Source organism: Zootoca vivipara, chromosome 7 (assembly GCF_963506605.1).
Source record: "Zootoca vivipara chromosome 7, rZooViv1.1, whole genome shotgun sequence".
NCBI lineage: Eukaryota > Metazoa > Chordata > Lepidosauria > Squamata > Lacertidae > Zootoca > Zootoca vivipara.
The window spans coordinates 33006731-33028538 of record NC_083282.1 but is presented as its reverse complement, the minus strand read 5'-3'; the positions used below and the strand labels follow the sequence as shown (position 1 = coordinate 33028538).

At 39.5% G+C, this 21808-nt stretch overlaps 1 protein-coding gene across 18 annotated transcripts in view; it reads right to left on the bottom strand.

The window, feature by feature from the left end:
- LRRC40 (leucine rich repeat containing 40) overlaps positions 1-21808 on the bottom strand; it is a 44242-nt gene that overhangs the window by 21697 nt on the left and 737 nt on the right. For 17 of the 18 annotated variants that reach the window (XR_004692997.2, XR_009557891.1, XR_004692996.2 and 14 more), the window contains exons 2-14: positions 20883-21064; positions 20402-20475; positions 20046-20175; positions 18280-18403; positions 16916-17058; positions 15789-15961; positions 15112-15202; positions 14962-15007; positions 12500-12611; positions 10549-10656; positions 8698-8808; positions 6449-6526; positions 4193-4378 (exon numbers count right to left, since the gene is read on the bottom strand). Coding sequence is in view for 6 of the 18 variants with exons in the window: in XM_060276821.1 (XP_060132804.1) it covers positions 4193-4378; positions 6449-6526; positions 8698-8808; positions 10549-10656; positions 12500-12611; positions 14962-15007; positions 15112-15202; positions 15789-15961; positions 16916-17058; positions 18280-18403; positions 20046-20175; positions 20402-20475; positions 20883-21064 (1558 nt within the window). In the remaining 12 variants the exon portion in view is untranslated. Of the gene's footprint in view, positions 1-578; positions 2625-4192; positions 4379-6448; positions 6527-8697; positions 8809-10548; positions 10657-12499; positions 12612-14961; positions 15008-15111; positions 15203-15788; positions 15962-16915; positions 17059-18279; positions 18404-20045; positions 20176-20401; positions 20476-20882; positions 21065-21808 lie in introns of those variants that run through there. The other variant, XM_035122022.2, reaches the window with a different exon arrangement.

Here is a 21808-nt window from a genome sequence, read left to right as displayed (position 1 = left end):
ACACCAAGGTTTTTGCCAGGCCTCTTATTATTTTACTTCCTCAATCCAAGTGCATCAGAAGTACAGAACTAGAAATGCATTTGCCAACATGAAAAGATGCTGTCAGCTTTTCAGGTAGTTCTCACTACCTAGGGATTTGGACTTGCAGAGAATGGTTTAGTACAATGGTTGCTAGTACTGGATGACTGTCAGCATGTTATTAGGCCAGTCAGCTGCATAAAGCTCTACAACCTTTAGAACAGGGGTCCCCAGACTTACCGCGCAGTGGGCCGGTGCCCGCCGCGCCGACCGCGCGGCGGGCCGGAGGGCAGGGGAGTGCGCGCACAGTGGGCCGGAGGGCGGGGGAGTGCGCGCCCGTGCGCATGCGCACACGCACACGGGCGTGGGGAAAAATCGCCGAAAATCGCTTGTGCGCATGCGTATGGGCCTCCCCCGACCCGGAAGTGCATCGGAAATGACCTCTTCCGGGTCGGGAGAGGCCCATACGCATGCGCACAAAGGATTTTCGGCGATTTTTTGCCGACTTTTAATATCGTCGCCGTGCCGCGCACTGTAAGAGCGGGCGGCGGCAGCGGGCGGCGGGGGTCGTCGCGGGCCGGATTGGGAGGCCGATTGGGCCGCATCCGGCCCGGGGGCCGTAGTTTGGGGACCCCTGCTTTAGAAGAACCCACTGCCACCATCCAATAGAGTACATATGCTTGCACATAACGCTATGCTGGATTGGGGTTAACATGTAGAACCAACTGGGGGGGGGGGCTGAAGGATTGCCACTGACATATTTAGAAAGCACTTTTTCTTTTATGTAAAAAGATCCAAGTACGCAAGAATTGTTGCTAGTACTGCACCATCCTCACCTTCAGTCTCAAAGTATTTACCTTTGTAATTTGCTTCAAAATATCAAGGACAATCAGTGCCTAAATTGCACTATGGCCAGCATACTCCCTTCTGGAAATGTTTTAAGTAAAGGAAGGTGGCACATGGGCAGTTGCTAGATCACAACAGCAACGAGACCAGGGGCAGCTAACTGGTGGCCTTCTAGATGATGTTGGACTCCATTAGCCCCAAACAGCATGGCAAATGGTCAGAGGTGATGGGAGTTGTGTTCCAAAAACAGGTTAATCACCCCTGCTCTAGTCTGTCATTGGGTGCAGACTACGGCTTTCATAATTGTATCCAAAGTTTGGGGAAAAGGAAAGTATCTTATGGGCAATAGTGTATATATGCTTCTAATTATTCATAACACAGGGGCTACTATAGTTAATAATAATTTATCATTTATACCCCGCCCATCTGGCTGGGTTTCCCCAGCCACTCTGGGCGGTTCTCAACAGATTATTAAAAACACAAAAGCAAGACCAGGACAACACATTTAAGGGTGTATGCATGGCTGTCCCAAATTAAGAGCAGACCAGGGAAATTCACATCAATAACTCTCTTCCAAAAAGAATCCAGTTTCTACAAGTCTTAAAAATTTAATCTGAAAGTGGGGTTACATGGTTAAACAGTTTTAGAGTTAAAAGAATTTCATCTAATAGATCGTACTCTGGTGCAGCTACATGACTCCTTTCCAACTGCCAGTTTCACAGCTTTTTGCAAAGAAAGGAGAAAATTCATGTGTCTTCGTGTCTTCGTGCTAAGCTATCCTTGTACAAGTAGGACATCTCCTAAAAGAAGCAGCTCTTAATAGCAATAACATTTAAAAAAGGAAAATAAATGGAAACTGCTCGTTTTGGCAAACTAGCATCTTGAACAATTGCAACGCGCGCACACAACCAAGTATTAATTGTAAAAAAAATATTCAAACATTTTTGATGTTCCATACAGCAGAGTTTTTCTAAACATTTCTGGCATTTGTAATAGCTGCACTAAGTCATTTGGTTAAATTTATGAAACTGATCATTTGATATATAATTTGAGTTTTATTTTCAAATACTAATTTGATAAATGTGCCAATTCATTAGTGATTAAGTCAGCACCATAATTCTTCAGCAGGTAATCTCATGTTATGCAAATCAAGATCTGCATTTATTTTATTGGGGGGGAGCCCTTTTTTGGTGATCTTAAAATTAGCTAAAAGAAAAGGAAATTTAAACCAGGATAATTTTTTTAACACAATAGCTTAATTCTAACCATATCCAATTTTGGGTAACATACAGCACCTGTTCATATAGTATATGTGGGGTAAGAAGAGACCAGATGGGAACATGGATACAGCTATCAATAATTCCTAGATGGTAGCAGTATTTTTACAATCATGTCATGTTCAGGGGAATTACTGTTGGACGAATAGAACCATCTATCAATAACCTACCCATACACCATACAAGTATGTACGCAAGCATAGTTTGAACTGGAGGCATGCAAGTCCTTTGTGATATAGCTCTTAAAAAGTGACCCTAGCATATGCACCGAGCTTATGCTAAATGAATCAAATAGTTCTTATGTATAAGGACTTTGATCTTCATGCTTCAGAAGGTAAGATCTTGCACACGTTTCAGTTCAAACCAAGCACAACAGATCAAGTAGGAATTCTGCTTCTTAGGTATTCAAGCACAGCAGCTGTCCCCTTGGCAAGAATTGCAGCTCGAGGAGTCCGGAAAGGATTGCCTTCCAGCAAAAGTGTCCTAACAGAAGGACCAAAAACCAGTTAAGACTACTGTATGTGTGTGCACGCATGTACATGCATACACACGATCACCATTCATAAATGAGAAAATCTTATATTTTATTGTGTCATTTCTTTAAAAATGGAAGTCAGCAATGCCTCTACTCCAGCCTAGTGCCCTCCAAATGTTTTAGACCAACTCCTATCAGCCTCAAGCAGCATGACTAATTGTCAGGAATTATGGGAACTGTGTCCCACACATCTGGAGGGCATAAGGCTGAGGAAGCCTTCTCTACTCATTTACCATATTGGCCCGAATATAAGCGGCACTTCCACCACCACCCCCAGAAAAATTCCAACCATAAAAAGTTAAGGTGCGGCTTATATTCGTGACCTTGCAAAAATTGCTTTTATGATATCGCTGCTGAAACAGACATATGGTAAAACGGAACAAAAAAATGTTTTATTGCCAATTTGAGAGCTTGAGTGCCTGCGGAATTGTAGCAATTGAATAGTGATTTGCGATTTTAGCAATTGTACGGTAACTTTTGCGGGCTTGCAAGATCAAAGGCTTAAATTGGCTTGGAGTTACAATTCTACCAACCACAGCGATATTCAGCATGTAACCCAATTTTAAGGGAGCAGCTTATATTCGAGTATTGTCTTTGTGAGAGATTTCATAGAAACACTAATTGTGTGCTGTTGAAATTTTAAGCAGATGAAGTGATAATAATAAGTGAAAGATGGCAAATATACCGTATTGGCCTGAATATAAGCCACACCTACAGATAAGCTGTGCCTTTAAAATTCAAGGTGAAAAAAGACAACACTCCCTTTCTTAAACAGTCACTTAGGAAATATTTTTCATTTTTCATATTCAGACCTTTGTAGATAGAATTCATTGAATTTGAAACCAGCTTAAAATTCTAATATTGTAAATCCTGAACCTGGTTGGGGGAGTTCATGCTGCAGATATACATGATCCTCTAACTCAATCTTGATCCCTTAATTGGGACCAAGGGATCAGGAGAATACATCTCAATCAATTCTCCCTGTCTGCATCAGACCACATTATTACTTTATTCAACAGTTGAGCCACTTCACCAGTCACTGATTTATGCATAAAATTCCAGCATTGCACCTTGAAAAGAAAACTGCATCACCATCTATTTATGACCATCAGTTAGGATGAGCAGTTTTGCAAACAGGGTTTTCCTGTGCCCCTTACATGATGACTGAGCTTACTTGAACATGGGCTTTCTAACAAATCTCGTTTGTGGAATTCTATCCCATATAGGGTTAGGAAAACTGTATGTTCAAATATTCAGTTATATTGTACCCATGCTTACTGAGTGTATACAATCCTGGGAAGCAGAATTCAACCAATGTCTGAAAAGATCCAAAGAGTACACATTTTCAAAATTGCAACCTAATCTATTCAAATAGTCAGATGACAGAAAAATAAGATTGATTTCATTATGAACATTTGTACTGCTTTGTTTAGTCTTTCCTAGCATAAATATGAACATTTTCAACTATAATATGCTGTACAGGAAAAGGTTAGCCAAAATTCATGAAGTTAATCACCTGAGATTGACACAGTTCCCAAGTTCTGGTGGTACTTGTAAGAGGTCATTATTTTGAAGATCTAGGGTACCAAGCCTGTCCAACTTCTTTATTTGCAGAGGGTCCAGGGATCCAATCTGATTATTAGCAAGAAGGATTGTTTCAAGAGTTGGAATGTGATACAGCACATTTGGAAATATTTTAAATCTATGAATAAAACCAGAGACACTTCATTAATATAATTATGAGTAATTATGAGTAACCTATCCAAGAATATAATTTGTAAATACAACCACTGCATTTGGAGTCTTTAGAGAACTAATTTACGAAGCCAAGGGTTGGATTCAGATTAAGTTCTATTCTAGGCTGCATCAACAGAAGTATAGCATCCATATCAAGGGTAGTAATACCACTCTATTCTGCCTTGGTCAGACCACACCTGGAATACTGTGTCCAATTCTGGGCACCATAATCTAAGAATGATGTTGACAAGCTAGAACATGTGCAGAGGGCAACCAAGATGATTAAGGGTCTGGAAATTAAGCCTTACAAGGAGCGCTTGAAGGAGCTGTTTATGTTTAGCCTAGAAAAGAGAAGACTGAGAGATATGACAGCCATCTTCAAATATCTCATGGGCTGTCACATGGAGGAGGGAGCATGCTTGTTTTCTCCTACTCTGGAGAGTAGGACTCAAACCAATGGCTTCAAGTTGCAAGAAAGGAGATTCTGACTAATACATTCAGAAAAACTTTCTGACAGTAAAAGCTGTTTGGCAGCGGAGCAGACTACCATGAAAGGTGGTGGACTCTCCTTCCTTGGAGGTTTTTAAGCAGAGATTAAATGGCCATCTGTCATGGATGCTTTAGCTGAGATTTCTGCACTGCAGGGGGTTGGACTAGATGACCCTTGGGTCCCTCCCAACCTAAAAGATTCTATAATTCTAAGTTAGCCACTACTTAATCCTATTGCTTTCAATGAAACTATGTGCAACCAACTAAAGTCTAGAACCAAGCCAATATTTGGAGCTTCTAATTTTCCAGCTAATAATGGCTGACAATTCAGAGAGGCTTCTTACTGAAAGTAACATGGTCCACTCAAGCCTTTTGCAGCCTTCTCCAGGAGTCATCCCTCTCACCAGACAACCTGCCTGAAGTTGGTGACAGTTGGCTCCTTTTGTTCTCTTCTCAAGTACAGTACTTTCCTTTACTTGATCTTGTGTCTTTCCTACTATTTTGTGAGTTGGTGGGGTTTTTAACTGTGTTTCTTCCTCTCTATTGCTTTTGGTGTTGCTGAGTTTTCCTTTTTCATTCCCTACCTTCATGAAAGTGCTAAAATTTCAGGCTCAAAATGTTTCTCTTTAGAGAGCTGACTCTCCCAAGGCATAAAAGATCAGGGGAATGTTTCCAAGGCAACAGCACCTAGAGGGGCACAGTCAAATAAATGTATAAACACTAATTCCCTCAATAACTTTTTCATAAGGATTCAAAAGCACCCTTTTTCTTTCACTTAGGTATTTTCCCCTTGGTGTATATAGAACTATCTGTGTGGAAGCTTTTACAAGGGTAACTGGTCCTTTTAAACAGTTACAGTTTTGAAATAAATGAATGAGTTATCTTATGAGTCCATGAGGAGTTTGAAGTGTTCCTGCAGAGGGTGGATTGGAATTACACTGCTGTATGAAATTACAAGATGGGCTTGTCCTTTTTCTAATTTCATGAGGCTTCATCCATAGCTATTGAAAATACATAGATGCCTCTCTTTTTTCACCATTTTCACTTAATTGGCTTAAGGAACTCGAGTTTTCAGCACAATATGTGCAACTTGGCTATGGCTTGCACATGATACAATCTCAGATGCTCATCTGTTTTTTCTGCCATCATCTTGACAGTTCATTCTTGTTGGGAGAATAAAATGAAGAGTGGGGAAAACACATACACCGAAAGAAGGGGTATAAATGTAATAATAAATAAAACGCAAAATAAACACCCAACTGAACACTGAGCTCTGAAGAGAGGGTCTCCTTCAGAAACCATTTCTGTTTTCTTCCAAAGTCAGGCCTTTAGTGTGGCAGTGCCTACCCTTTGGAATTCCTTCCATTAATAACAGACAGGAGCCATCACCAGCAATTTTTTTTCAGGGGGTACTCAAAGGTATGCAGTGCCAGCAACTCTGTTGTTGTTGTTGTTGTTGTTGTTGTTGTTGTTAATACTACAAAGCTAAGGCAAAAAACCAACTGTATTTAGCAGTTTTGGTAGAGCTACCTACAAGACCACTTACCTGTTAAAGGCAAGATTAATTATCTGCAGTTTTGTCAATGCTTCCATTTCATCAGGCAGAGATGTCAAAATGTTATTTCTAAGTTGAAAAAAGCAACCAAATACACATACTATTAATTTTTATTAAAAGTTGGTATTTTAACTGAACCATTTTCAAATACAAGATTTAGATTCATTTGCCTCAATTAGCAAGCAGAATTGTTGGTACCTATTCTACTGTGGATTCCCATGACAAAGTTTCACTTGTTTACAGGAAATTATGTACCGTACATATAAATCAACACACATGATGAGTGCACGTTAGTACCAGTAGAACCACCATGTTCAGGAACAATATGCTTTTGACTACCACTTGCTAAGATCAGAGAAAATGGAGGGTTGTTCCCTTTAAGACCCACTTGTGAGTTTCTGAGAAGCATCAGACTAAGGATCTGGAACAAGAGTTATATGCATATTACAGGTAACTCACAACTTAACATGTAACTTAACTTACACAACTGCAACTTTGTACAGGGGGGTGGGGGAATAAATAAATGGAGAAGACCATTCACCAGAGCCCTCACACTGCCTTCCGAAAGCCTCACCATTAGGCAGAACTTTCCAAACTGTGTCACAACACGTTAGTGTCTCGGCTGCAGTGTGTCAGTGTGTTGTGCGGACGCTTCCTGTGCTCCTCCAGGGGCTGGAAAGGGGTTAGTTTAACCTCTGGTTTGTTAGTAAAACTTAATTACTGGATCAAAAAATGATGCATGACTAAAAAGTGTGTCACCAATATGAAAAGTTTGAAAAGCTCTGCCGTAAGGGCTCATGAGATGCAAATTACCTGTACTGAATGGAAGCAGTGTAGGGTTTGGGTGAATGTAAAAAGTTTAGCCTATTTTTTAGCTGCTGTTTTATTAACATTGCTTTACAATTACAATTTGACCAGATGTCAAAGAGAAAAACAACTACCAGACTTTCAGAAGACATCTAAAGGCAGCCCTGTTTAAGGAAGCTTTTAATGTTTAATAGATTACAGTGGAACCTCGGTTTATGAACACCTCGGTTTACGAATTTTCGGTTTACGAACGCTGCGGACCCATCTGGAATGGATTAATTCACTTTCCATTACTTTCAATGGGGAAGTTCGCTTCAGTTTTTTGAACGCTTCAGTTTATGAACAGACTTCCGGAAGCAATTACACTCATGCTTCGGGTTAAGTACGCTTCAGGTTGAGTACTCCACGGACCCGTCTGGAACAGATTAATCCACTTTCCATTACTTTCAATGGGAAAGTTCGCTTCAGTTTATGAACGCTTCAGTTTAAGTACTCCGCGGACCGTCTGGAACAGATTAATCCACTTTCCATTACTTTCAATGGGAAATAGTTACAGGTAGGTAGCCATGTTGGTCTGAGTCGAAGCAAAATAAAAAAATTCCTTCAGTAGTACCTTAAACACCAACTAAGTTTTTATTTTGGTATGAGCTTTCGTGTGCATGCACACTTCTTCAGATACAGTACAGTTCAGATACAGATACAGTTCTTCAGATACAGTACAGGTACTGTATTTGAAGAAGTTTGCATGCACACGAAAGCTCATACCAAAATAAAAACTTAGTTGGTCTTTAAGGTGCTACTGAAGGAATTTTTTTATTTCAATGGGAAAGTTCGCTTCAGTTTATGAACAGACTTCCGGAACCAATTGTGTTCATAAACAGAGGTACCACTGTATTGCATTTTAATGTTCTGTTGGAAGCCGCCCAGAGTGGCTGGGGAAACTCAGCCAGATGGGTGGGGTAAAAATTAATAATAAATAATAATAATAATAATAATAATAATAATATTTTATTCCTTGGTAGCAGGCTCATTCAGGGGGCGGGCAGCAGTTACACTTGCTCCAAGCTTCAGAGGGTTAAGCCAGCTGGGGGGCCCTGCCAGCTGCTTTTTATTTTTTTAGTTTATAATTTTATTCTAACAAGCCTCTGGTCCGAGCCTCTGACAAGCTCTGCACGGGCCTGCTTGGTATGGTCAGTTTTTAATAGCCCAGGCACTGAAATGGCTGTGTTTATGTTGTAACCGGGATGTTCTACTGTTATGTTCATTGCTGTTTGCAAGCTGCTCTGGGATTCACTTGAATACAAATACAATGCAATTTTCTACATTGGCTAACATTCAACTGTCACTGCATTAATCAAGAGGAAAATCTTTAAGGGAATCTACAAATTCCCTTCATAAATATCATATATACAAAGGTTTAAGTAATCACCTACCTAACATCCAAATGTGTCAGTCTGTGAAGCATACAGAGCTCCAGGGAAATAGACGAAAGCTTGTTGAAACCAAAATTGATATCAGAGACTGATTCTTTTAGTTCCACAATTCTGCAAACCAGTTGTAAAAAAACATACAAAAAAACCATTTGATCTCATCAATTGTTTTGCGCTATTTCAAAATATCAGATTAAACAAGATTGTATTCACCACTGTGTAACTTTCTATCAGTTTCTCTCAAACACTGGGGGAGGAGCCACCAACGGACTAGGTCAGCTATAGATAGGCCTTAGCAACAATATGAAAAGACCTGCTTCCTGGTTCAAACTAACTAAGTCTGAACTCTGCTTATTTTAAACCAGCGGTAGTTGATGTTGAGGGTCACAACTCCCATCACCTCCAGCCAGCATGGCCAATGGCCAAGGATAAGAAGAGTTCTAGTCCACAACATCTGTTGGGCACCATGTTGGATTCCTCTCATTTAAACTATGGTTTGTTAGAAGAAGCCAGTGTCATAAATATTGGGCCACATTCACATGCAACTCTCAACCATGGTTTAAAACTATGTGGACACACCTGCACTCCACTCTTGACATCCCGTGTACCTAGGAGGATAATTTTGCCAAAGTGTAGTTTACTTTTACAGAATCATGGCTTAATTTTATACATAAGAGAAGCTGGCTTATTATAAAACTTAACAGAGTTTGTTTTAAACCAGACTCCCAGGTTCATATGTAAAGTTAAGCTGGGATTCTTTTAAAGTAAAAGTAAACTCTGCGGCAACTCTTCTCCCTTCACATAACACTCAACTATGGTTTAGTGTTGTGTACAAATAAGGTCACTTGTCTTGTTTAGTATACCTATTGTGATGATTTCCTATATTCTGCTGTAGGCCAAATCTTGGTTAATTTGCTTTTAAGTTAACACCATTTTGCCCTCCTCCACCCCAATGAAAGGTCTTACAATTATTATTATGGATTATTTATTAAATTTATATATTGCGCTTCATCTGAAGATCACAGGGTGGTTTACAACATTAAAACAAAATGCATATCATAATAAGAACAAAAGCCTTACTCCAACAATCCCCTCATAAACACATTTTAAAGGCCACAGATTGCTTAATCAGCCAAAGGCCTCGTTATAGAGGAACGTTTTTGCCTGGTGCCTAAATATATGCAGTGAAGGCGCCAGGCAAGCCTCCTTGAGGAGAACATTCCACAAACAGGGAGCCATTGCAAAAAAGACCCATTCTCATGTTTCCATCCTCCAGACCTCTTGCAGACAGAGCACATGAAGAAGTGCCTCAGATGATCATAGAATCAGAGTTGGAAGAGACCACAAGGGCCATCCAGTCCAACCCCCTGCCAAGCAGGAAACACCATCAAAGCATTCTTGACATATGCCTGTCAAGCCTCTGCTTAAAGACCTCCAAAGAAGGAGACTCCACCACACTCCTTGGTAGCAAATTCTACTGCCGAACAGCTCTTACTGTCAGGAAGTTCTTCCTAATGTTTAGGTGGAATCTTCTTTCTTGTAGTTTGAATCCATTGCTCCGTGTCCGCTTCTCTGGAGCAGCAGAAAATAACCTTTCTCCCTCCTCTATATGACATCCTTCTATATATTTGAATATGGCTATCATATCACCCCTTAACCTTCTCTTCTCCAGGCTAAACATACCCAGCTCCCTAAGCCGTTCCTCATAAGGCATTGTTCCAGTACAACACCCCTGCTACCAAAAAGTACAGTCATGTATGTGATTTCACTCCAGTCACCCCCCTCCCCTGAAATACCATCTCAAAATGGACTTCAGCCCAGGTTTAATTAATGTTGCTATAGGAGAAACAGTACCTTATTGGAATTTCAGTCAGCTGATTCTTGCTGAAATTTACAGTAGTGACTGGATTGGTTCCAACTGCATTAAGCACTTCATCTGGAATTACAGCTAACTGTTTTTCACTGGAAAATAATTTATTTAAAAAGTCATATTATTTAACTGAAGAATAACAACATTATCAATTGGCCAGAATTCCAATAGGAAAGGCACTGCACTTTTAAGAGTCATGTTGCAAAATGAATTATATTGTACTCAAATATCAAAATAAAATATGGTTAGGAAGCCAGATCCCAGTATCCTGAGGAGACAGCATAATTGCAACTCCAGCTACAAACCTCAACAATACTAATCGAAAGACACATTTAGAATGAAATCCTGTGTGTAGGTAGTACTGTCTGGTTTGTTACTGATCTCACATAAGCCATTCTGAGTGCCTTTTAAACTTAAGAGTGCACTACAGTACCTGATTGGGGATGTTTGGGTGGGGATGGTTGTGTGAAGCCAATCTCCCCACCACCTAGATACCCCTGGAAAGTGACTGTACTGCTGCTGCTGCTGCTGCTGCTGCTGGGAAGCTTGCACTGTGGCTCTACCCACTAAATGAGCCACTTCTGACTTATTTAACAAAATTTATAACCACCTGTTTGTAAGGAAACATCTAAGCAGTTTACAAGAGTATAAAATATTAGAAGTTTCAAAAAAGAAGTTAAAAACAGGTATTTTTGTGCTTTCCTTCACTCCTTCACTTCATTAAAACTACACCAGTACCATTTGCTCTATCCAGGATGCATCACATGGTATCCAACGAAGTAGTTCTGTAAGCACAAGGACTTCTGTCTGCACGATGTAAGTTCCCCTCCCTCTCCCCAGGCACCCTCTAAATCTGTTCTGGAGGTTCTCCAAAACCCTTTAGAGCAGATCTGGAGAGGGCACAGTGGGGGAGAGAGGGAAGTTCCATTGTATTAATGAAAACAGAATAACTTTGTTGGATTCTGCCCATTATATTTTTATTTACCATATTGGCCCAAATATAAGGCACACCTGAATATAAGCTGCACCTTTAAAATTCAAGAGGGGAAAAGAAAAATATATATTCAGTGGTACCTCGCCATACGAACGCCTCGTGGCATGAAAAAATTGCAAAACGAAAACGTTTTTGCAATTTTTTTGGCAGACTTGCAAAACGAAGTGGCCGTGCCATAGAAAACTTAGCAAGACAAAGCAAGGCGCCGCGAGAAGGTGACTTTAATCCACCGAAACAGCCGCCGGCAGCAGCCGGATCCCCCTCACTCTCACCTTAAGCCGCCTGCGCACAAATGGGAGAGCTGTCTGGTTGGGCGCGAGGGTCCGGCTGCTGGGGAAGGAGGGAGGGCCCTCCCCCTGCTTCCCCCTCCCCAGAGCCTTAAAACGTCCGGAGCAGCCATCTGGTTGGGCGCGCGAATGGCTGCTGGGAAAGGAGGGAGCATGGCTGCGATGTTGGTGCCAAGCAGAAGTCGCGGGGCTTCCGGAGCGGTGCGAACGGCTGCTGGGGAAGGAGGGAGGGAGCCCTTCTCCTGCTTCCCCCTCCCCTTAAAATATGAAAAACATCTGGCCATGGCGGGTGAGTCGGCGCCTTTTTTTGTGCTCCCCCCCATAGGAACACATGAATTAAATTTCAATGCATTCCTATGGGAAACCACGCTTTGCAAGACGAAATTATTGCAACACGAAACGACTCGTGGAACGAATTAATTTTGTCTTGCGAGGTACCACTGTAAGCTGCTTTCTTAAAATTCTGCAGGCACACCCGTTCCATTTTACCGCATGTCTGTTTCAGCAGCAATATTGCAAAAGCCAATTTTCATAAGGTCATGAATATAAGCTGCACTTTCAACTTTTCATGGTTGGAATTTGGGGGAAAAGTGAGAATTATATTCAGGCCAATACGGTATATGTCTAAAGCTGACAAGCTTAAAATTCTCCTACCTATAGTCCAATGTTTTTAATGCAGTTATAGCATGCAGATTAATTTTTGACTGACTTGGCAGAGTCATTGCCGTCATAGGAAATTCTCCATTTGGACCAATTATGTCATCATCTAAAGAAAGCAGAAGTATATATGTTTAATATTTTTTAAACATGAGAATCTGCAAAAATCTGAAGAAATTAAAAAAAATGTAGCCAAGTAGGACGATTTTTTTCATTTCAATTTCACCCACTTTGGAGTCGGAACATCATCAAAGTAAGAGTTTTCACAGCAGATGAAGTTTGCTTCATTCAGACACAACGATAATTAATGAAGACTGTTCAAAATATTTCATACAACATATCTAGAAGATTCTCAGGTTTGTTCTTTGGAAAGTCTGAAAAGGCTGGGAATATCAATAGTTCTTCCAAGTGTAAGAAGATATTTTGTTCTGCAGTTTTATCCAGTTCTATCTATATCAGTGACTTAGGGCATAGAACTTTGTATTCCTTAACTATATCAAGACCAATGGAGCAAGTGGCTTTAAGTGAACCATTTTTGGATTGCATTTGTAAGTATCTTGTGGTCAATCTGTTCAAGCGTTGCCAAATGTCAAAGAACTGTACTGTACAGGGTGTTAAAGGAAAATAACCGATAGTAATTTTTGTGAATGTATATCCTAAAAACTTGGCTGCAATACTTTTTTTATTATTTAAGAGGAACCTATACAAATGACACAGAGAAAATGCTCTGATCACATGTGGCTGATACAGTTCCAGATCAATTTTGGAACATGTCTTAAAAAACTTGACTATGAAATATCTTGGCAGTTAAGTCTGTATAGTAACCCAAGTTCATTAGTTCTGCCATCTAACTTTTATACATAGAAAACAGAACCATAGCTAAGGAATTTATTTTCAAATTGTATCAGAACCAGACCTTTCAAGTGCCATCACCAACTAGTTATTAGGCACTAGTCTCGACATCCTCTGGCACAAACAGTTAAGATTCATTCTCTCTTTCTCAATGTATTTATGTTTAAATACATAAATTTAAATACAAAAATCCAGCACCAAGGGAGAAAGCAGCCTTAGTGCTCAGACATGAACACATTTATTTGTAAGTATGCCTTTCATCTGAAATCAATAAAGCATTTTCAAACGCTTTAAAGCATTTTAAGCATGCTTGTAAGCATGTGTACAAAATTAAGTATGCGGCTATTTCCTCATTAAGTAAAGGAAGACAAGGAATTTATTAGCTTCAGTCAGAAATGTCATTCTTAATTCCAAGTTACTCAGTCATCTAAGCCTACTTATTGGGGCTTAATATCATTTGGATAATAAATCTTAGTAATACAAAAATATTGGTGAATGTATTTTGGGAGGGTACGATTTATAACTTCCCAGTGTTCTTCAATACTGAAGTTATGTGTGACAATCCAGAGAGTGACCTTAAGCATATCCACAACTTATATTTTTGCCTTTTTTCCTTTGAAAAGCAAACTATCGTATCACAAATTGCTGCAGAAATTTCCTCTAGATTCCAGGGCAGTTTGCTATGTAGTGCAGGGGACTGTCATGCTCACATTCAGAGCTAGCTGTAGGAAATTTAGCAACTGCTATCTTTGCATCTTCCACCTCCATGTCCATTTTAAACAAATACAGTGGTACCGTGGTTTATGAACTTAATCCGTTCCGGAAGTCCATTCTTAAAAGCATTCTTAAACCAAGGCGTGCTTTTCCATAGCAGTGCAGGGCTCAATTTACAAATGGAACACACGCAACAGGAAGCAGAACTTCTACATAAACTAAGCAGTTCTTAAATCAAGGTACCACTGTAGTAAACTATTCAGCTGGTATCTAGTCAATAGGTGATTCCTCTGGACATTGTTTCCCACTGTTCTATTTACACTGAACAAGCGTTTTAAATTTATTTATGTAAGAATTTATGTAAGAATTTATATAATATGGGATGTACTTCATTCTGATACAGTGGAACCTCGGTTTATGAACACCTCAGTTTACGAATTTTCGGTTTACGAACGCTGCGGACCCATCTGGAATGGATTAATTCACTTTCCATTACTTTCAATGGGAAAGTTCGCTTCAGTTTATGAACGCTTCAGTTTATGAACAGACTTCCGGAACCAATTGCACCCATGCTTCAGGTTAAGTACGCTTCAGGTTGAGTACTTCGCGGACCATCTGGAACAGATTAATCCACTTTCCATTACTTTCAATGAGAAAATTCGCTTCAGTTTATGAACAGACCTCCGGAACCAATTGTGTTCATAAACCGAGGTACCACTGTACAAACTAGAAACCATCTCCACTTATGTGGGACTTGGAAAAGAGGGGGGGAAATGCAAGCAATCGGGTGTGAACAAATAGATTTCTAGACATAACAAGATCATGAAGAGTTAATCTAGCTAGTCCAAGAATTGATTTAACTGTAACCTTAGGCTCACAAAGAAAACTTTTACCTTGTATTTTACTTCTAAGGTATTTCAGAATTTCTTGTGTCCCTTTCTGAAATGGAAGAATAACAACACAAAAAGCTTGTCAACCACTTGCATCTTTTGAATCTTAAGAGGTAGATACAATTCAGGAAAGTATGTAAATTATGCTCTTACTTGTACAACATCCCTTCGGATTGTCCTTAAAGGGTTTCCTTCCAGCCCTAAGAACTTCAGTTGAGACAAGTTTCCTAGCTTGTAAGGAAGGCTGCAGAGAGAAGAGTTCTCTTTATAAACAACCTCAAAGCAGGAAGATGGAAGCAATGCTCAGCTCAGTTATTCAGGCTTGGATCCAAACTAAGTGCAAACAGTCACAAGCTCCTTCTATTCATTGAAATGGAAAAAGGAAATATCCAGTTGAGAATCCCCCTGGCAGAAGGCAATTTTCACAGGTGCCCCCTAAGCCACTTCTCCTGCTGGTCTGATTTCCCCAATCCTCCAGAGCAGAATTTCATGTGGACACTGCTCTTGTGGGTACGTGGAAATCAGTGAAAGATGCCTCCCCCCACTTTTGCTGATGGGAGTACTCTATTAGCGGAACTTTCACCACTGGTTAAGATCCAAGCCCCTGCATTCTGAACCTCGTTAATTAGAGCATTATTCATGGTTCAATATTACTTTACCAATCAATAATAATTATTTCAAGAAAAAAGTATGGTCTGAACATTTGTTTTTAAATTCAGTAACAGTGTAAACTTGGTCCAAACTAAGGAAGACTACTAATTATTATTATTTCTACCTCACCCATTTGGCTGGGTTTCCCCAGCCACTCTAAATAATGCCCATAGTCTTACCTACTAATATCATTGTTGGATAGATCTAGTCGCTCTAACCCCTGTAACAGGGTGATTTCATCAGGCAGTGATTTTAGCTTATTATCTCTTAGTTCCAATACACACAAAGAATTCAGATGTTTCAGGTGGTCAGGTTTTAACACTTCAATCTGATTTTCACCAACATGCAACTCCTAGAAGAATTTTAAAAATGAATAAATTGCATAATCTATCAACTCTGTATCAAGGTTAATCTATTATATAGGAGGCAAGAGTCGTATTTTTACTTATTTATTGAATTTAGAGTTTCTCAAACAGTTAGTCTAAAGAAGGCATGTCCAACTCCCTAGAGACTGCAATCTACTCCCAGTATAAAACAACTGACAGTGATCGACCCATTGTCATTTTGGGGGGTGACCAAATTTGTTGAGCTTTTTTTAGGGGAGGCTACAGTTCCTTCGCTAATAACAAGCAGGAACAGCGATACTTTCCGACAACGATGGGGGTTGAGCCAGCAATCATAAGGGAACCCACAGTCGACCGCAATCAACAGCGATCATTCAGGGATTGACCTGTTGATCGCGATCAACCTGTTGGACATCACTGGTCTATAGTTACCTTGTAGACATTTAAGTCATTAGAGTTGCTATATTATTCATTTACTAAGATGCATGGAACTCAGCCAGAGTGACTTCTGCATTGGATTGGCCCTCACCAGCCTTGTTAAAATCTGGATAGCATTAGTTTTCATTTGAAAAATGTTCCATCCACGCTTGAACAAAAGCTTTATGTGCATGTGTCACGGGGATGCCCCTCTGTTTTAAGAAAATGCTGCCTGAAAGCACCATGTTAATTGTTAAATGCAATGTAACCCCAGTATCACAAGACAAAATAAAGCTTTTAATCCAATTTCAGAAGCCAGCTGCATTAATTTGACCACTATTATTTCAGTTTCACCAACATAAAGCTTAACTTATCCTTAATTGCAACAGGCTTCAGAAAAGAAAAGATTCAATCGCACAATCTATACACACACACACACACACACACACACAAGCATCAAATGTACTGAGAATAAATCTGTTTTAAAAGATCTCTTTATAGGAGTTTACATATTTTAGGTAATACATACTGAGAATAAACCTTACCTTTAAAAACCTACATGAAGGAAGGTCTGGCAGGTAACACAATTTATTTCTTCTTAGATAAAGCTGCTCTAATGATACCATATTGGCCACTTCAGGAGGTATCGTTTCCAGATAGTTTTTTGTGCAATCAAGCTGTCTCAGACCTATAGAAAGGAACATAAGAATAGCTCTGCTGGATCAGGCCTTAGGCCCATTCCGTCTAACATCTTGTCCTCACAACGGCCTACCAAAATGCGAAATGGAGAAACAAGTGGAAACATCAGAATTAAAAAATAGGGTGGCTTTACTAAATACAAACACAACACAGGAATATTTTCTTCATTATTATACTTCTGAAAGAGGCTTCAAATATTTACCAGCCAAACCAAATATTAATAATGCAAAGGCTGTAGAATATATTGCTGGATTTTTAAATTATACCTACATTAGAATCTTCAGAATTCTTAGTTAAGAGCTATGCCACTTGGGAATAAGAGACAATGACTCACAGCTCAGGAAAACCCTCTTGTGTAGGCAAGAAGGCACTTCCGCTTACAAGGCAGAGTTGCCCCTTTTCCCTCTGCAAGTTTTCACACTGCTTCACACACTGTCTCAGAGGGTTCCAACAATAAGGAATGACTTCTCAGAGGGCTTGGTAGTCTGCAGTGAGAATGGTGAGTGGGAAAGCCCCATCACATGAGCAGAACTCTGCTCATGTTTCTTTCAATCCAGACCATTACTCCTAGCTGTACAAAGATACATAGCTGTTAACACATTTCTGAATACGTACACATTTAGTAAAACATGCTGCCCCGCATTTGCCAAGGAAAACTATTGCTTTTTGCTGTGAATAGTTTACATTGCATGCAGATTAATATGCAGAGGCACTTTACATATAAGCGTCTTCTCATAACTTGTCACAGGAAAGTCTTACTGCACTGTGAAGACCAGTTCTGCTGGACTACCAAGTTCTGGTTAAAATTGAGTGTCACACTTTCTTAACTACTTCAGAGGTTCTCAAACCTTTTCCCCCCATGGACCACTTGAAAACTGCTGAGGGTCTTTGCCGACCACTTAATGATTTATCTGCCTATTGTAGCAATGGTATGCACAGTGCTAGATGTTGTATGGTTGTTGTTGTTTTGATGTTAAAGATATATTTACTTTAATTTTATAGGCACACTATGGGCCACCTGAATGAAACTTATTTGATCACTAGTGATCCACAGACCAGTTTGGGAACCACTGATGTACATGAACATAAAATTCCTTAGAGAAGAGTGATAGCAATGTACTTTTAAAATCAAATTTCATTAAACTCCTACTACCAGGAAAATAAGACAACAAAAAGATTCCAATCAAGACATAATTCAAGGCTACCTTACTTTTCAGTGCACTGATTTCTGCTGGCAGGCTCTTCAAATGATTACAAGTCAAATTGAGCCGCACCAAATTTGTTAGAAAACGAAAACTTGTTGGGATACTAGAAATACAGTTGTTGGAAATATCCTGAAGAAAGCGAGAAATAAAAATTGATGTTATGGTTTAGAATGGCTACATAAGAAAATTGTGGTGATGTATAAATAAGCCAAGTAGTATTGGTTCAGCACTAAGTATCAAAACATGACACAATTATTAGTCAACACTTGCAGTATTTCCACTCCGGTTCTTTTTCAAATGAAGTCCCAGATTATCACGTTTGGCATAGCCGGATGGCAGTACAGTGGAACCTCGGTTTATGAACACCTCGGTTTATGAATTTTCAGTTTATGAACGCCGCGGACCCATCTGGAACGGATTAATTCACTTTCCATTACTTTTAATGGGAAAGTTCGCTTCAGTTTATGAACGCTTCAGTTTATGAACAGACTTCCGGAACCAATTACACCCATGTTTCAGTTTATGAACGCTTCAGTTTAAGTACTTCACGGACCCGTCTGGAACGGATTAATCCACTTTCCATTACTTTCAATGGAAAAGTTCGCTTCAGTTTATGAACGGTTACTCCATGGACCGTCTGGAACGGATTAATCCACTTTCCATTACTTTCAATGGGAAAGTTCGCTTCAGTTTATGAACGCTTCAGTTTATGAACAGACTTCCGGAACCAATTGTGTTCATAAACCGAGGTACCACTGTAGTTCCAATGTCAAAGGGATTACAAAATAACAATATGAATGGCTAGCAGAATATCTATTCACAACAATGAATGGAATATTCACCAAGGTAGACTGAAGGCAGTCATAAGCCTCATCATAGAAATACATTGTTTGAAATAATTATGATTTACTACTGTGTGAGAGCAGCCTTCTCAAATATGATGGGTAATTTTTGCACCTGCTTACAAGTACAGCCTGAAATATCGGTAGCTTCTCAGTTTAGGAAAAAAGACAATAGGGGAAGGGACAGAAAAATGATAAACTGGAAATAGTGTGGGGGGAAATGGATTAAATTTTCTCCCTCTCTAATTATGCTAGAACTACTGTAGTGGTCTTACCCAAGAAAACTGACCAGCTGAAGATTCTGGGCAGACAGAATAAAGTACTTTGCAAAACATGCATCATGAATTGGAATTCACTGCTACACAATAAGGTGATTGCCACACTCAGATATACAATAAGGTGATTGCCACACTCAGATATTTTAAAAGAGGGTAATTGGTTATTAACTGTGATAGCTATATGGATCCTTGATGTTCTCAGATAACAAATAAAAGCTGCAAGGTATGGGGAGATGGGGACAAGAGAGGAAGGCTGTTGCCTTTCTAGTGAACTTCTGGGAAGCATCCCATTGGCCAGAGTTGAAATAGAAGTCTTTTCAACGCATCTCATGAGACTTCTGAAGGAGATAATTGATTTTTTATATTAAAAAAATCACATAATTAATTGGCTTACTTTTTAATGAATCAGATACAGTAAAATTGACAAATCATACAATTTTTGCAAGCAGTGTACTATGTAGAATTTAAATGCTTTCATAGCAAAACTGTCGAACAAGCACCAAATGACTATTAATATGGGGCTGGTAAATCAAAGGTAGGAATTTTAAAGAATAGTACCCATTCAAGAGTTATGCAAGTAATGAACTAATAACTAAAAATATTAGTAACCAAAACATCACTAGAATCATCATAAAAGCCTTCTCTACTTACCAACTCTTCCAAACTAATAAGCTGTCCAAATTCATCAGGCAACTGATTTAATTCATTGTGCTGCAGAAGCAGACTTTTTAAATGTTTTAGTTGGGTAAGCTCCTCCGGTATATCTTTCAGTCTATTATGGCTGTTGATAAAATAAAAATTATGAAGAAATGTATTAGTACTTTGTTCTTAAACAATCTTGCCTGTTAGTCTACAAATGTTACACATCCACAAGAACCTACTATCTACACATACCTAAAAACTAACGTGCTTAAACTTTCCTCACCTCAATCTTCACTTTAAAGATCTTTAAACTTTTTCCATTCCATAAACATGTTCTGTGTACAAAGTTTGTACCAAATATTTACCTCACATTAAGTTTCTGGAGATTTTCCAGTGTTCCTATAGCAGAAGGAAGAGATGTCAGTTGATTATCATGCACCTAAAAATAAGAAGAAATTGTCAGCACATTTACTTACTTCAAAACAGTAAGAAATCAATTGCTCCCCGTACGAAACAGTTTAGGATCCAAACATTACCATCAGCCACTGCATTATATTCTGAACTATGTTTGCAAATATGATGATAAATGACAAAGCTCTTTAAATCTCTCCAGTTTATTTAACACAATGTTAAAGTGTATTTATTTATTTTACTTATTTCATAAAATTTATATACTACTTGATTTAAGAAGAAAAAAATGTTATCTTTAACATAAGATCTATGCATATCCCTGAAGATTATGAAACACAACAAAGCTCTTAGAGAATGGAAGAGGCCAATTTCCCCCCCTTTTCATCATCACAATATCAGTAAGAAAGCAACATTAATCAAAAATATTGTACTCACATCCAAGACAGTGAGAGCAGGCAACAATCTTAGATCATCAGAAAGACACTGCAGTTTGTTCGAAGATAATATTAGTTTGGCAAGATCGGTTTGCTCCCACCACCGTTCGTCAGCACTAAAGGAGAGGTTTTGCTTTGTCTCATCTGGAATATCCAAGTTTATTCGCCATACATGTGGAGGGACTGGAGGCAGAAAAATGAACACAAGAAAAGCCCTTCTGGATTAGAACTAAGGCTCACCTAGTGCAGCATTCTGTTCTCTGTGGTCCACCAGCAACCTATCAGAATCCCACAAGAAGTCACCATTTGTGACTTCCAGCAACTGCCTCTGGAGGTGGTAGTAGTTGGCAGTCACCAGAGCTAGCAGCCACTGACAGTCCATGAATTTGCCCAAACCTCTTTTAAGACAACCTGAGATGAAACAGAAGTGGTGTGTTCAACTTTTTCCCCCTCAAAGGAAACCCACCGAAATCAATAGAACTTGTGTTAGTTAACTTAAGCGCACCTACTCCGAGTAGGGCTGGCGCTGGATGCAACCCAAGCTCTCCTCTTCCCTTCGCCCAGGCTTAAAAAATAATAAGCGGGCTCTACCCTCAGTTGCCGACCTCCATCCAGCCCCCCCCCCCGAAAGGCACATTATAAAGCTTCAGAGGGATACTAAAATGATGGCCAACGCCCATTCAAATGCCCCCCAACTGTGGTAGACGAGAGGGAGCGGAGCAAGAAATAAAGAGACCAAAGATACTGAATGCCTGTGGAAGAGAGGAGACCTTTTCGGACTGTCTGAGAAAATACTATGGTCAAATGAAATCACAGTCAGGATTTGAAATATAAGCAAAGGAAGGAGAATAATAATAGTCATAATTATTATTTATTTGTATCCCATACAAATAATAGACAAATGAAATCGCAGGCTGGATTTGAAAT